The sequence below is a fragment of the Lacerta agilis genome, chromosome 8 (assembly GCF_009819535.1).
Source record: "Lacerta agilis isolate rLacAgi1 chromosome 8, rLacAgi1.pri, whole genome shotgun sequence".
Taxonomy (NCBI): domain Eukaryota; kingdom Metazoa; phylum Chordata; class Lepidosauria; order Squamata; family Lacertidae; genus Lacerta; species Lacerta agilis.
The window spans coordinates 24,964,849-24,980,506 of NC_046319.1; the positions used below are offsets into that span (position 1 = coordinate 24,964,849).

The following is a 15,658-nucleotide window of genomic DNA, read 5'->3' on the forward strand; positions in this document are numbered from 1 at the left end:
GGTCAGGGGTACCTTTACCTTTATGAGGAAGGGATTAGGGGTCTGTGAATGGGACCAAGACTAAGCTCGTTATGGACCTCAAATACCATCCCTGTCTAGTTGTGCTCCATAAACAATCGTGCTGAATACAATGGTCATTATCTTCCTATATGCATAAAAATGTAAGGCTGTGGCCACACAGCCACCACTTGCAGATTTGTAGTGCTGCATCACAATCCAGGATTTTCACACCAAAAAAATGGGGTTGGGAAAGTGAAAAGCGAGCTTAGTAGCTACATAGGGTAGGAAAGGGGAACTGGGGAGGGGTTAATGTGAGGGGAATAGTAGCAGGGGCTCAGCTCTCTCTCTCTCTCTCTCTCTCTCTCTCTGTGTGTGTGTGTGTGTTTATTACATGAAACGGGAGTCATGGTTAAATTAATCTCTGTTGTTTTTTAATAGTGACTCAACTGGAGAGTATTTGAACCCCAAATCAAGTTAGTGAATTGATGAAAGTGTTAAGAATTGACTTAAAGAGTAAAGGGACCCCTGACCATTAGGTCCATTCGCGAATGATTCTGGGGTTGCGGCACTCATCTCGCTTTACCGGCCAAGAGAGCCAGTGTACAGCTTCTGGGTCATGTGGTCAGCATGACTGAGCCGTTTTCTGGCGAATCAGAGCAGCGCATGGAAACACCGTTTACTTTCCCGCTGGAGCAGTGCCTATTTATCTACTTGCACTGCATGCTTTCAAACTGCTAGGTTGGCAGGAGCTGGGACTGAGCAACAGGAGCTTACCCCATCGCGGGGATTCGAACCGCCGACCTTCTGATCAGCAAGCCCTAGGCTCTGTGGTTTAACTCACAGCGCCACCCGTGTCCCCAAGAATGACTTGGTCCTTCCTTAATTTGTTACTTTTCCTCTGTGATTGGATCATCGCCCACTTTGGCTCTCACCTGAGGCTAGGGCTAAGTCGCCTGTCATTTGGGGAATGGGAAAGTGTTTTTCCTTCCCATAGGTGTGAGGATGTCTTTTGCCACCACGGCCAGTCCTAACCCACCATAACCACCTCTCTCCCTCTTCTTTTGTTTTCCCCGCAGGATGGCGGAGCCGCGCTTTAACAACCCCTACTTCTGGCCACCCCCTCCCACGATGCCCAGCCAGGTAAGGACCTGTTCTCCAAACATGCAAGGTTTTCCAGCCTTACAAATAAGTCCTCTAAAGTTTCTAGTCCACACATACCCCCAAATCTTCAGAGGAGCATAGGAAGCTGCCTAACACTGTGTCAGACCTCTCGGTTGGCCTAGCTCAGTGTTGTCTAGGAAGAATAACCAGAGTTGTTGGTTTCTGTTTTTTCATTTTTCAGGTCTTAAGTTCAGTTCACATCGTTCATGCATCCGTTTTGAAAAATTATTTTTAAGAAGTCCTCCTGAAAATCCATCAGCATTTTAATGCGAATTGCTCGTTTTTCAAGCAGTTTTCTCCAGTATAATGAATTTTTGTGTGTTCTGTTCACTAATACATGCAATTTTTGTACATGTTTTTTGTTGGAGAATTTTATTACAAAATTTGGAGGAAGGGGAATTTCAAAGGAGTCCCTGTATTTCAGCCCACATGTTGTTTCAAGAAGTGAAAATTGGGTACACAGGTTCTGTTTCGCTTTTTCTTTGTCTTTTATTTACGTCTCACCATGTTTAGTGCACATATAATTACCGTATATACCCGAGTATAAGCCGACCCAAATATAAACCGAGGCACCTAATTTTCCTACAAAAACCTGGGAAAGCTTATTGACTCAAGTATAAGCCGATTCACCTTTGCCGCTGTGGAGGAGGAGGAGGAACGAGCAGCCTGAAAGCAGCCCTTTGGGATGCTCCTTCCTCTTCCTCCTTTGCCAAGTTTGCATTTATGCGAGCAGTTCAGGAATGGAACAAGCTGCCTGGGGAGAGTAAAGAACCGCTGTTCTTGTACACTTCTTAAGGAATGGTTGACTGGGGAGAGCGGGTGGCAGCATGAGCGGAGAGAAAGGGCTTCTTTCTCACCGCCCCCACCGCTCGCCTCACTCAAGTATAAGCCGAGGGCAGCTTTTTCAGCACAAAAAATGTGCTGAAAAACTAGGCTTATACTCAAGTATATATGGTATATACTTTTTGAACTTTCAATAAAGATGTTTAAAAAGAAGTGGTGCAAATTATAGGTAGATCTGCATTAAAACCCAAACTGAATTTCTTCCTCATCCCTATTGTCTGCACTTACTCCTTGTGGTTCGAGATGCCAGAGATTGAACATGAGGTCTTTTGCATGCAAAGCAGGTGCTCTAACCACTGAGCTGCAGCCCTTCTCCATACTCGCCCTAAACTGCTTGCCCACACCTTTTCCCACAAAAAAGTGCACACTCCTCCCTTTGCTGGTCGATAACCTTTTTGTTCTTCTTCCCCCTTCAGCTGGACAATCTAGTTCTCATCAACAAGATCAAGGAGCAGCTCATGGCAGAGAAGATCCGGCCCCCACACCTGCCCCCGACTTCCGTGTCTTCCCAGCAGCCTCTGCTGGTGCCCCCCTCACCTGCCGAGGGGAGCCAGTCCATCATGTCTATCCCCAAGCTGCAGCAGGTCCCCGGGTTGCACCCTCAGGCGGTCCCCCAGCCCGACGTGGCCCTGCACGCACGCCCGGCCACCAGCACCGTCACAGGTAAGTTGTAGGCAAGGGGGCAAGCAGGCGCCGGGAAGGGGGGGGGCAGTCCCAAACCGGGGCTATGTCTAGGCCCGTTTGTGCACACGCAATGAATTTTCTTCAAGACCAGAACAAGTGTTTCCTTTTTGAGCAGCTTGTGATACAATGTGTACCGGTACACACACACGGCACGGCCGCATCTTATTCCCATTTAACTTGCGCAATTTCAACCATACATGGGTGAAGGCAAGCTGGTTGAAATCCTGAAAGTTAAATGCAAGCAAGGCAGAGAGCTTCAAAGGCAGAGGGCCTTCTCGGTAGTGGTGCCCATCCTGTGGAACACCCTCCCAAGAGTTGTCAAGGAAATAAACAACTATCTGATTTTTAAAAGACATCTGAAGGCAGCCCTGTTCAGGGAAGTTTTTAATGTTTGATGTTTTATCGTGTTTTTCATATTCTGTTGGGAGCTGCCCAGAGTGGCTGGGGAAACCCAGCCAGATGGGCAGAGAATAATAATAATAATAATAATAATAATAATAATAATAAGCTTTAAGCTGGAATCAGGAAGACCAAAATTTTAATAAGGAATGGGAAATAGTTATAATCTACCTTAAAAATCACTGTAAACAATTAAAATAATTAGTAGGATTGGAATGACACTTGTAGGTAAACGTTGGACTATGGTTGTAATGGAGATTTAATAGAATTGGATTAACAGAGAAGATGCAGGAGGGAAAAGGGTTAACATGACCCACAAAGGGGAGGGGGGGAGTCCATGGGAAATTATGGATTTTTGTTTGCTTGCTTGCCTGATGATTGTTTGTAAATTTGAAAATTGAATATATTTATTTATTTATTAAAAAGAGCTTTAAGCTGGGGGCACTGGTTCTGGGAGTGCTGGATGTTCTCTTCCTCTCTCTCCCTGCCACCTGCTAGCCATGGGGGGCTGCTCCAATGGTTTGGGTAAGATGCGATCGTGCTGTATTCAGAAGCTCAAGCTTGTGCCTTACCGGGGTGAGGAGACTGCTCTCTCCTAAGACCAGAACGTGTGAACATCCAGTGAATCTGAATGTTGGAAGATTCAGGACAGAGAAAAGAAAGGACTTTTTTCACACAGGGCGTAGTTAAACTTTGGAACTCCCTCCCACAGGAGGGAGTGTTGGCCACTAGCCTGGACGGTTTCAAAAGAGACAAGTTCGTGGAGGAGAGGGCCATGGATGGCTGCCAGTCATGACTGCTATGCTCTGTCTCCACATTCCAAATGCTGCTCTGAGCTGTTGCCAAAGACCTTCCTGGCATGTTCTGGTGCTTGTCATAAGCTGTCCTCTCCCCCCCCCCCCTTGGCTTCTGTCTTCCAGGTTTGGGGCTGGGGTCCCGTGCCACGGCCGTCAGCACCTCGGAATCCAGCGCTGGGACGGGCACCAGCACCCCCTCCACCCCCACTTCCACCACGCAGAGCCGTCTCATTGCCTCTTCGCCCACCCTCATCTCAGGGATCACCAGCCCCCCGCTCTTGGAGTCCATCAAGACGATTCAGGGTCACAGCCTGCTGGGGGCCCCCAAGGCGGAGCGCGGCCGCAAGAAGATCAAGGCGGAGAACCCCACGGGGCCCCCCGTCCTGGTGGTGCCCTACCCCATCTTGGCTTCGGGCGACATCGGCAAAGAGGGGAAGACATACAGGTGTGTAGGGGGGAGGAAGGGGGCGACACTCCGCCGCCAGTGTGGGTTGGGGAGACCTCAGGCCCCTTAGCATGGCGGGGGTTGGACTATATGGCTCTTGGGGGTCCCTTTCAGTTCTATGATTCTGTGTACAGAAATAGGGTCTGTGACATCCTCAAAATGGATAAAAAGAGGGGTTTCAGTTATGAAATCTCAAGGTTTCAACAAGATCTGTTAGTAAGCAATATAAAATTACTGTCAAAAATGTATAGATTGATGTTGGAATGGCATACAAAGGATGAACAGGTTAAGACTGGAAAGCTCAGGAACCAAGAAGACCAAAACTTCAATAAGGAATGGGAAATGTATAATTTATCCTGGAGACCACTGTAAACAGATGAAAACATTAGCAGGCTTGCAATAACACTTGTAATGTAACAGGTATTGTGGAGATAATGAAGTTATTTTTAAAAAAGGAGTACAGAAAAAGATGCAGTAGAAAAGTTTTAATTACAGAACCCCTGGAGGGGAAGGTGGGAAGTCAGAGATTAGGAGGAATCTCTTAATTGTGGATATGTGTTAGGTTATTTTTTTTTTTACAATTTTATACTTGTAAAATCAAATAAAAATTATGTCATGAATAGGGTCACTGTTCTTGGACTGTGCCAGTTTAAACTTGAGATAGGAGAATGGGTACAGCTCAGTGGCGGAGCAGCTGCTTTGTGTGCACGAGGCCCTGGGCTCAATCCCCAATGGCATTTCCAGGGAATGTGCCCTGCCTGAAAAAAAGCCCAGACAGCTGCTTTCAGTCAGAGTAGATAATACTGAGCTCTAGAGACCAGTCACTGAGCAGGAGGAGACACTCCCACCAATGGGCTTTTGATGGGTGGGTGGGGCCAGCCACTTTTCAGTAATCTGACCTCTCAAATTTGGCCAATCTTGACAATGGTCTGACCCATGGTGTGGAGAGGAAATGCCTCAGAGAAGTCCAAAAGCTATACACAAAAGCGTTGACTTGTTGGGTGTGCTTGCTAGGGAGCTGCTGCCAGTCAGAGTAGGCTACAGTGAATGAGCCAAGACTTTCCTGCACAGACAGACCTTTAAAAACCAAGGAGCGGATGATGCTGGCCACTAGGCTGCTGTCAGGGTAACTTACATTTTTATTGCTGGTTCTAAATGTTTTTGGCGTATTTTAATGGTTGTGTTTTAACTGGGGTTTTTTATTTAAAAAAACACAAAAAACCCTTTTTCGCTCCATAAGACTCACTTTTTCCCTCCTAAAAAAGTAAGGGGAAATATCTGTGCGTTTTATGGAGCGGATGGTGGTCCCTTGAGCTGAATTGCCCACGGGCCAAAAGAGGATCATGCTTTTTTATTTTACAAAGAGAAAAGGGGGTGTTGAAAGGACCCCGCTCAGCAGCTGATCAGCAAGAGATCGGGAGAGAGATAAGAGTCCCCGGCTCCCTTTCAGCCCCATCCTCCTTTGTTGAATGTGCTGCAGAGGGAGGTTGTTTGTTTCCCCAGCTACATGTGACTGGCTGATTAGATTATCTGTCTGGAAACTGTAGAAAAGGCTCCCTTTCCTTTAGAAGCTGCAGAAATGTGAGTTGAACCCCATAAAAACAGAGCTTTTCCTCTTTGCTTTTCCCCCTTTGCAAAAGGAGCTTTGCTTTTCCCCCTTTGCAAAAAAAGCTGCAAAACTTTTAGCTGATCCTCAAAAAAACAGGGCTTTTCCCTTTGCAAAAAAGCTGCAAAACCTTTAGCTGATCCTCAAAAAAAACCAGGGCTTTTAGAGGAGGAAAACCAGAAAAATATATTTTTTTCTTGTTTCCTCCTCTAAAAACGAGGTGTACCCTATGGTCCGGTGTGCCCTATGGAGCGAAAAATACGGTACTTTCTATTTTATAATGATGTTTTCTGACTCTGTAAGCCACCACGAATCCCAATTTGGGAGAAAGGCAGGATATCTACAGGTATATATAGAATCATGGAATGGCAGAATTGGAGAGGACGCCAAGGGTCATCCTGTATGCAGGACATTAAAGACATTAAGTTAATAAATAAATGATGATAGCAATGATGTTTTGATGCAGAATTGTGTCGTTGAAACGCTTCCCCCTCTTATCCTTGACCATCTCCAGGTGTAAAGTCTGCCCCCTCACTTTCTTCACCAAGTCAGAGATGCAGATCCACTCCAAGTCCCACACAGAGGCCAAGCCCCACAAGTGCCCCCATTGCTCCAAGTCCTTCGCCAACGCCTCCTACCTGGCGCAGCATTTGCGCATCCACCTGGGCGTCAAGCCCTATCACTGCTCCTACTGCGAGAAATCCTTCCGCCAACTTTCCCACCTCCAGCAACACACCAGGTAAGGGACTAGCTTATGCTCGGTGGAATCAGTCGTCTGGGTCGCCATTTTGGGCGAGCACGGGAAGCAAAGATGGACACCTGAAATTCAGAAACTGGAAATCCCCATTTTCGTTAACAAGGTTAAGTAAAAAAGCAAGCCTATAGTCCTCATGGCTTGAGTGTGTGTGTGTGTGTCAAATGGCGCGCGCACGCGCGCGCGCACACACACACACACACCCCACTTCTTTGACCAGCAATGTCAGAATAAATTGGCGCACAGCGGTGCCCATTTTTCAGGATTTGTTTCCTACTTGATAGATTAAACCAGCAGTTCTCGAACTTGGTTAGGGTGGAATTTTAACATATACGAAATGGTTTTATATATGTCTGTATACATGGAATTGTTCTATGCATCTACTACGTATTTTGGAAAGTTATCTCTTTGCTACCGGTATGTGTTAGGATAGGACAGGACCCTAGGATCGAGGTTCTGTGCATGTCTGGGTACAGTTTGGCGCCATTTTGAATCAAGATGGTGGCCCATACCTTTCAAAACCATCCTGATTTATAACCACTGATTTCACCATTTCCTAATGTGAACTTGCTGTGAGATATTTTGCGGGAGGCGGTTTGTGAACCGAATCGGGTAAGTGAAGCAATGGGAGGAGAGGCAGAAAACACCTCAGTGTTCTCTCTTGCTGCCTTTCAGAATTCACACCGGAGACAGACCCTACAAGTGCCCTCACGCCGGATGTGAAAAGGCATTCACACAGCTCTCGAACCTCCAGGTCAGTCGGTTGGGAATTTGGGTGGTATGTGCCAGGGAAGTGAATTGAAAGTCCCAGAGTTGGGTCAAAGCATTTGAGTGTTAGAGATAATTGGGGTTCATTTATAGGGTGCCCTGTGTGGCAAGACGGGACTGAGATTTTCCTATGCGGAATATTTATGTATCTCATAACGCAGGCACCAAAAAAAAAAAATTTGTCTTGATGGTCTGCTGATCTAGCCTAGTCCTCTGCTTCCAACAGCAGACAGCCAGATACCTTTGGGGGCTCAAAAACTTGGCCCAGAGAGACAAGCGGGGAGCCCTCTTATCTGTCCTGCAGCTTCTGAGGTTCAAAGGTATATTGCCTCTAAAGATGGAGGTTCCACTTAATTGGTGAAGATAATAGCAAGTGAACATTATTGCCTGCTTTCGGACCTTGGGGTGAAAGGCAGGTAATAGCTTTATGTATGTATGTATGTATGTATGTATGTACAGTGGTACCTTGCAAGACGAATGCCTCGCACAACGAAAAACTCGCTAGATGAAAGGGTTTTGCGATTTTTAGGTGACTCGCAAGACGAATTTTTCTATGGTCGTGCTTCGCAAGACGAATTTTTCGCAATATGAAACGACTCGCGGAACGAATTAATTTCGTCTTGCGAGGCACCACTGTGTGTATGTATGTAGCACAGAGTAAAATAAAATTGGCATCAACATTTTAAAAGTTGAAGTCATGTCACAAACTCCAGAGGAAAACGACAAAATGCCTGGGGTCAGTTTCTGGTGATTTTTTTTTTTTTGTTCGCTGCAGCACAGAACCCATGTGGTGTAGTGGTTAGAGTGCTGGACTCAGATTCAAATCCCTCCCCCCACTAGGCCATGAAACTCACTGGGTGTGACCTTGGGGGGCCAGCCAGTGCCTCTCAGCCTAAGCAACTTCACATGGTTGTTGTGGGGAGGGGGAGAACCATGTACACTACCTTGAGGCTCCCCCAAGACATATAAATGCAATCGGTCAGTCAGTACTTGGCCAAACTGAGAGCAAGAGAGGCATCTTGATTTTAGCTGGGCAAAAGGGTGCAAGTCTCATCTGACCGCCCTGCTGCAGATTTAGCAAGGAGGGCTTGATAAAAGATTTTGTGCAGATCTCAGTGAAAGTAGTAGTGTAGGACTTGGGTCTTCAGAGTCACAGGGGGTACCTTGGTTGGTGGTGGTGGTAGGACGGCTTTTTAAGGATCTTCCACACCCCACCCCCGGGACTTCTGAGGGCTGCCATGTCAATCTCGTGTTCCTTCCTGCCCCTTTCCCACCCAGTCTCACCAACGGCAACACAACAAGGACAAGCCCTACAAGTGTCCGAACTGCTACCGGGCCTACTCGGACTCTGCCTCGCTCCAGATCCACCTCTCGGCACACGCAATCAAGCACGCCAAGGCCTACTGCTGCAGCATGTGTGGGCGGGCCTACACCTCAGTGAGTAGCAGGGGCCGTTGGCTGGGCAGGAAGCAAGGCGGGGGTGGGGGGGGAGTGTGCAAGAGAGACACGAGTTCAAATCCCCCCACTCATTGGGCATGAATTCCACTGGGAGTGGCCTTGGGGGTGTCAGTTGCCCGTTCTGGGCCTAACCCAGCTCGCAGAGTTGTTGTGAGGAGGAAAATGCGTCAGAGTAGCCATCAATAGATATATGTCCTCCTTGAATTGGTCCAATCCTCTTTGAAAGCCATCCAAGTTCCATAGTTGTCAGGACAATACTCGAGTCGGGATATTGTGGGGTGTGGGTACACAGCTTACTTCAGTTTTCTGCTTGGTGATTGCAGGGTGGAGGTGTTTCTCCTCCAACTGCCCAGTTGCCCTGTGGGAAACTGGAGAGCCAGGAGATCCCCTCCGTAGATCAGGCCGATCTCCAGTCGCTCCCAAAGCATGCTGTGGGAGGAGGTCAGGGTGGAGGTAAAGGGAGCTCCCAGACCTGCTGAAATGAATCTACGTCACCCTAGGTTGGGAGGGGGCAGCCTCTTCCTGCTTCCCCGAAACCTGACCTTCCCTTTCTCCCTCTCCAGGAGACCTATTTGATGAAGCACATGTCAAAACACACGGTGGTTGAACATCTAGTGAGTCAACACTCTCCTCAAAGGACGGAGTCTCCCAGTATCCCTGTCCGAATCTCGCTCATCTGAATCTCGGGGAGCAGCCTCCACCCCTTGGCCTGGCCCCGTTCCCGTGCAGCCACCCCCTCCTGAATCCCAGAAGCGGGGAGCAAAAACAAGGACATCTTGGCATCACGGTCAAACAACCCATGGTCCCTGCTCCGCAGCACCCCTCCTGCCATGGGGTGATCCTCTTCCGCCACCAGTCAGGACAGAGAGAGAGAGAGACTGGATGGAGCCCTGTTGGGAGACTGGGGGTGGAGATTTTTCGTTCCATGTTGGTGGCAGCCAAAGACAATCCCAGAGCACTTTGAACATGTCCACACTTCTCCCTTCCCTGTAACAGAGCCTCTGCTCCTAGCCACAGGCCCCCCTTTTTTCATTTTGGATCCCTACTTCTCTCCCCTCCGAGATCCCTGTTCCACTTCAATTTCGCATAGGAAAATTGTCACCCAACGGGCCAGGAATTTGCAAAGCAGCTAATGGGGAGCCGGCCCCCTTCTGGACTCTTCTCTGGAGCCGCTACAGGACCGCCTCGGCCAAAAAATGGGGCAGCTTGAGGTTATTTGTGCTGCTCACTGCGGGGGGGGGGTGGCACCCCAGGAGTGGCCTGTGGCTAGGGTGGGCACGGTGGGAGGTGATGAGTCTCAGATGCTGCAACATCACGCAGTCAGAAGCCATGACCCATTGCGCCAGAGTGTTGGTGCAAAGGATTACATCAATGCTCAGAGGTTATGGGGGTTGCCACACCTTCGGCTAGGAGGTGGAAGGGAGTGGAGGGTTGTCCTAGAAATAGATGAGGGGGCACCTTCGGAATATGGTTGGGAGACACACTGTAGCAGGGGGGAAGATGGCAAGAGACTGGCAGTGTTATGCCCATTCAGAAGTGCACAAGGCTTTGTCTGCCCATCACCTTAATCTTGAGGCACCGTGCGAAAGCCTGCCCACCTGCAGCGCCATCCTTGTATATGGGTAGCCTCCAACCCTGCTCTCTCGTTGTATGGGAAAGGAGGAGATGGGATGCAGGAGGGGGCTGGGTCTTTTCTGCGGGGAGGAAATGTGGGCATTGACCTGCTCCTGGGTAATGCTGCCATTCGGCTCACCCACAGTAAGAGGTGCCAGTCCATTTCTCCCATCTCTGCGGAGGGCTGTCAGCCGGCAGAAGTGAAGCCCCAAGCGTGTTTTGGGGTAGAAGACAGGTGGGGGTGGCTCTTGTTCCTGGCTGCTCTACCCTTCGAGACCGCTCAAGGCACCACCTTGCAACCTCTCCAAGGATGTCTCCAGCACTGGTTGGCAGGGCTGGAAGAACCTAGGGTCCTCCCGGGGCGTGCCCACAGCGTTGGTGGGGGGGGGCACAGGTTCCTCCCTAGCCCCAGAAAAGAAACATAAGCAAGTTTCCATTTGAACATGGCCATAGCAGGCACATATTTGCAGAATGGGTGGAATTGTCATCCTTTCCCAGTTGCTATCGTTTGAGGGGGTTTGATCCCCTTGCACCAAGATCTAGGGGGATTGGAGAGTTTTTTTTAAAAATAAACCCACACACCAGTATTCCAGAGAATTCTTGGATTCCCAAGGGCTCGTTTGCTTGCAAAGCCACGTTCTGTTGCCTTGAGAGGGGTCAGCTTCCTAGTGACCCCAGAAGACTGAGAACTTCCTAGAATTCCCCCCCCCCAAACAAAACAAAAACCTCCCCTAAGCAAGTAGTCTCTGGAAACTCCATTGATTGAGGGGAAGGGTGCATGGGGCCCAGAAAATCTGCAAACCGCAGCAACACAGTGTGGTGTGATCCTCTGCCACTCTTATCTCCTGCAAGGCTGTTTTCCTCCAATTCCTGTCAAATGGGGAAAACGCCTTTTATTGCTACACCAGATTTGCTACCCAAGATCAGAAGCAGAGGACAACATTGCAGTTTCCCTTGAAGGGTGGGGTGGGGTAAGCCTGTCAAATGGGACTTCTTTTTCACTTGCTATGTTTTGGCCATTTCCAGTTTTCTCAGATGCTACATGTGTCCCCGACTGCTTCAGCTCCAGCTCTCTCTCCGCCCCCACTGCCATGGGTCAACCTCTGTGGCCACCCCAGTGGCTGAGGAGAGGCCATGGCCTCCTGGGTGCTGTAAAGAGGAACAGCTCAAAGCTCCCAACAGGATGGCACCCTCTCTGGCTCTTAAGGTCTTCTGTGGCTCCTTGGATAGCTGTGAAGAGACTGTGGCATGATGCCAACTGCTCTTGCCCCAGGAGCCCATCACCAAAAGAAAAAGCTTTTTGAGGTGGCGCTACAACTCCCACAAAGAAAAGATCTCGGCAGTTCTTTCAAGGGCACTTCAGCTCATTGCCAGGCAGACTGGAAAGTGCAAGGAAAAGGGGCCACAAAACTTCCCCAAACAATACTTTAAAACCCCCTCTATATTATGTACCCTTCAGTTGCGTTTAAAAAAAAATACGAACTACTTTTTTTTAAGATAAACTTTTTAAGCCTTAAAAATATATAATTTTGTTTTTTATCAGTTGTTTCTTTTACTGTTTGTATTTGATTTGATCTTTTCCTTTAAAAAAAAAAAAAACTTGTTCCCTTGTTCGGTTTTGAATTGTTGTATGATATTCAATATTGTAGCCTCTTTTTTTGATCCGCATGTTAATAACTCTGTAAATAGGACTCTTATGCATAATGTTAACAACTTTTTTTCTATATAAAAAAGAAGCCCAGGCCACATCTAGCTAGATCCTTAGTTATTATCATTACCTTATAACTGAAAAAGGAATTTTTAAAAAAGTTTTTTTTAAGGGTCTCTCCCTCCCACCCCTTCCCTTCAAAGAAAAGTCTTGCATTATGGAATCCGGGACTGGTGGGAGGAGGCAACTTTTGCCTCGCTGCCAAACGCCATTTGCATTGTTTTGAAATGAAATGGGGGAAAAGAAGGAAAAATAAATAAAAAATTGCTTTGTATTTCTCTGTTGTGGAATAAAGGTAATAAAAGCGTCTTTGCAACCTTGGGCTGGATTGGAAAGCGTACCAGTCTTCTCACTAAGGGTTTTTTAAATAAAAAAATGAGATGAGCAGGGATCCTTGGTGAGCATTTGGGGACACCAGACATGTAATGTGAAGTACTTCAGTTTTGCTAAAGATTTACAGAAAGCCCACTCAATCCAGCTCCCTGTGGCCAGCTAGATGTGTTCAGATTTCCCACAGGCAATTCTCCCCATGTGATTCCCAGGAACTGCCTCCAAAGGTGGAAAAAGTAGCCATCCTGGCTGCTAGCCACGGCTGAAACAAGAGTCTTTTAAGAACTTAAGTTCCCAGCATCCTGAGGTGACAGAAATTACACTTGAGCAACTGAGAAAAAGCCTCTGTGTGCCAGAGGTGGTGGCAGATGGAAAGAAAGTCACTCTGGAGAAGTGAGGGCATGGGATGCATTTTGCAAACATCAGAATACCAAGCCCCAAACTTCTGCTCTAGGAAGAACTTATTTCAGCCGTGCATCTGCCTGGAAACCAGTGTTTCCTGGCAGATGCCAGTGTGGTGTAGTGGTTAAGAGTGGTAGACTTGTAATCTGGTGAACCGGGTTCGTGTCTCCACTCCTCCACATGCAGCTGCTGGGTGACCTTGGGCTAGTCACACTTCTCTGAAGTCTCTCAGCCCCACTCACCTCACAGAGTGTTTGTTGTGGGGAAGGAAGGGAAAGGAGAATGTTAGCTGCTTTGAGACTCCTGGTAGTGAAAAGCAGGATATCCAAACTCTTCTTCTTCTCTGCCATGAAGCTCACGGGTGACATTGAGCCACTCGCCATCTCTCAGCCTCTGCTACCTCACGGGGTTGTTTGTGAGGGCAGAAAAACATGAACATAACCTTGGGCTTCTTGGGAGAGAGAGAAAGGGATGAAAATGTGAAAAATGCGAAGGGAAAAGCGCTTCAGATTGCAGTTTAGGAACCACTTCTCATCCCAATTACTGTATATTCTGGTGTATAAGACTACATTTTAACACAGGAAAGTCTTCTCAAAAGTCTGGGGGTCGTCTTATACGCCGGGTGGAGAATCTGCAGTCAAGTATATCTCAAACTATATTTTAACTGGAAAAGTTGGGGGTCGTCTTATACGCCGGAAAATATGGTACATTAAAAGCCAATAAGACTCCCAAACCCTGAGGGAGCAGGCACTGGAGGGCAGTTAGACACAACATCCCCCAGTGCCCCTTAAGAGAGACTGCTGCCCCAAGGTGAGGAGGATGCTGTCTTGCGAACACAAGGTGAGTCCAACTGGATCAGGCCAGCATCCTGCTCTCAACAGTGAGCAAACCTGCAAGTAGGATTGTGAACAAGAGCCCTCTCCCCTTCCATGGCTTCCAGCAACAGCTATTCAGAAGCACGGCTGCCTCTGACTGCAAAATTTTCCAATCCTCTCTTGAAGCCATCCAAGCCGGTGGCCGTCACCGCTTCCTGTGGCAGCGAGTTCCACCGTTTAACTCTGTGCTGCATGAAGAAGTCCTTTCTTTCGCCTTGCGAGTTATCGTCTTGGGAGAGAGTGAGGAAACCTATTTCTCCATGGTTTCGACGTTATGATTCATCTGGAGAGTCCAGCTGAACGTTCTCCGCTCCGGGAAGCTACAATGTCCCGGGACCTGCCCCCAACCACCCAGCCCCATAGCAATGAAGCCTTTTAAATACATGGCGTCTTTCTTTTTAATTCCAAAAGGCGTTTATTAAAAACAGGAGGGGGGGGCAACAGTAGAAAGTCCTTTTGCTTGCAGCCCAGAGGCTGTGGCGAGTGGCCAGCACGAAGCGGGGGCGCCACACACAAACCGTCAAAGGGGGCAGGGGGGATGCAGCTCAGCTGCAATCCCACTCCCCCCAGTTCCTGATCACCTGAGGAAAAAGCCCACCCACTCTCCAACAATCCTGAGGCCAGCCCCATCTTCCAGGGAGAGAGCCGGCTCCTCCTGCCCTGCCTTGATGATATGGGAGGGGGAGAACGGGGGGGGGGGGGTTTGAGGTGTTTGTGGCAGGGGCCAAAAGGGCCTTTTATTTAAATTTAAATTTTTAAGGCAGCTGCAGACCTGGTCCCAAATCAGAATAGAGGCCTCCCCGGTAGTCCTGGACATCAGCCAGTTTGCACGACTTGTGGCTGGCTACTTACTCCTCCCCTTGAAAAAAATGTTTTTTTTAAAAAAAAACCAAAGCAAAACAGTGTGAGGGGAGCAATACACCCCCGCGAGACTGGACGGAGATCCCCTCTGCTCCTGCATGATCCCCCACAGGAATCGGAGATCTAACAGGGGAGCTGCTTCCCCCACTGTGCCTTGGAAAAGATATAGCAGAAGAGGAAAGGGTGCACGGAGGGAGGAGGAAACAAAGAGGGCACTACCTGGCACCACACACGCACGCACACACGCCTACAAAAAATTTTAAGGCAATGGTCCTGTTTGGCTTTTGAGGTTTCAAGTAGGTGTGTCCGATCCTGGGAGGGTGGGGGTCTCTGGGACGCAGGAGAAGCAGCTTCCAGGGCGAGGAAGAGGGTCGTCGCCCCCACCACTAAAAAACAAGGTTTCACGACTCTCCATTGCTGCAGGGGGGAAGCTAACGCTACATATTTATGTACAGCCCCGCAACGGCTTTAGCCTACGGACATCCCACCCAAATTGGGGTCTCTCCACGCCCCTCCCGTCGTCGAGGGAGGCTGGGGGTGTTGCCTCTGTGCTCAAGTCGCATTGTGAAGGGTGGGAGGCAGAAGAAAGCAGAGTCCCATTTTGTTCCCAGCCCTTCCAAGCCTCCGAGAAAGAAAGCATCCATTTGCCAGCAGGGCCTCCCACCCGCCCCGGCCTGAAGGCCTCTAGGAGTCTTTCAGCATACAGATGCGGGCGTAGATTTTGAGGGCTGGGCCCAGTTTGATGTTCATGGCGCTCATGAGGTGGTCCTCCTTCAGGAGCAGCAGGGCCTGGCCGTCGATCTCTTGTGCCCGGAACTCCTCCGCAATCTCCTGGCAACCTGCGGCAGGGGGGAAAGGAAAAGGCGCATCACTGCGAGAAAGTGAGAAGACAGGGAACCAGGGAGAGGGCCTTCTTGGCAGTGGCACCCTCCCTGCGGAACGACGCCCTCCTG

At 48.8% G+C, this 15,658-nt stretch overlaps 2 protein-coding genes across 13 annotated transcripts in view; one reads left to right on the top strand and one right to left on the bottom strand.

Annotated features, from left to right (window-relative positions):
• Window positions 1-11,090, top strand: part of ZNF362 (zinc finger protein 362) — a 29,227-nt gene extending 18,137 nt beyond the window's left edge. For all 8 annotated transcript variants that reach the window (XM_033156584.1, XM_033156589.1, XM_033156585.1 and 5 more), the window contains 7 exons: window positions 1,077-1,140; window positions 2,421-2,667; window positions 4,008-4,329; window positions 6,450-6,674; window positions 7,365-7,443; window positions 8,736-8,894; window positions 9,479-11,090. In XM_033156584.1, coding sequence (XP_033012475.1) covers window positions 1,078-1,140; window positions 2,421-2,667; window positions 4,008-4,329; window positions 6,450-6,674; window positions 7,365-7,443; window positions 8,736-8,894; window positions 9,479-9,595 — 1,212 coding nt within the window. In that variant the 5' untranslated portion in view covers window position 1,077 and the 3' untranslated portion in view covers window positions 9,596-11,090. The remainder of the gene's footprint in view (window positions 1-1,076; window positions 1,141-2,420; window positions 2,668-4,007; window positions 4,330-6,449; window positions 6,675-7,364; window positions 7,444-8,735; window positions 8,895-9,478) is intronic.
• Window positions 11,091-14,233: 3,143 nt separating this feature from the next.
• The window catches only part of PHC2 (polyhomeotic homolog 2), a 56,659-nt gene continuing 55,234 nt past the window's right edge, over window positions 14,234-15,658 (bottom strand). For 3 of the 5 annotated variants that reach the window (XM_033156591.1, XM_033156593.1, XM_033156595.1), the window contains one exon: window positions 15,381-15,544. In XM_033156591.1, the coding sequence (XP_033012482.1) occupies window positions 15,390-15,544 (155 nt within the window). In that variant the 3' untranslated portion in view covers window positions 15,381-15,389. Of the gene's footprint in view, window positions 15,545-15,658 lie in introns of all 5 variants that reach the window. The other 2 variants (XM_033156594.1, XM_033156592.1) reach the window with 1 other exon arrangement.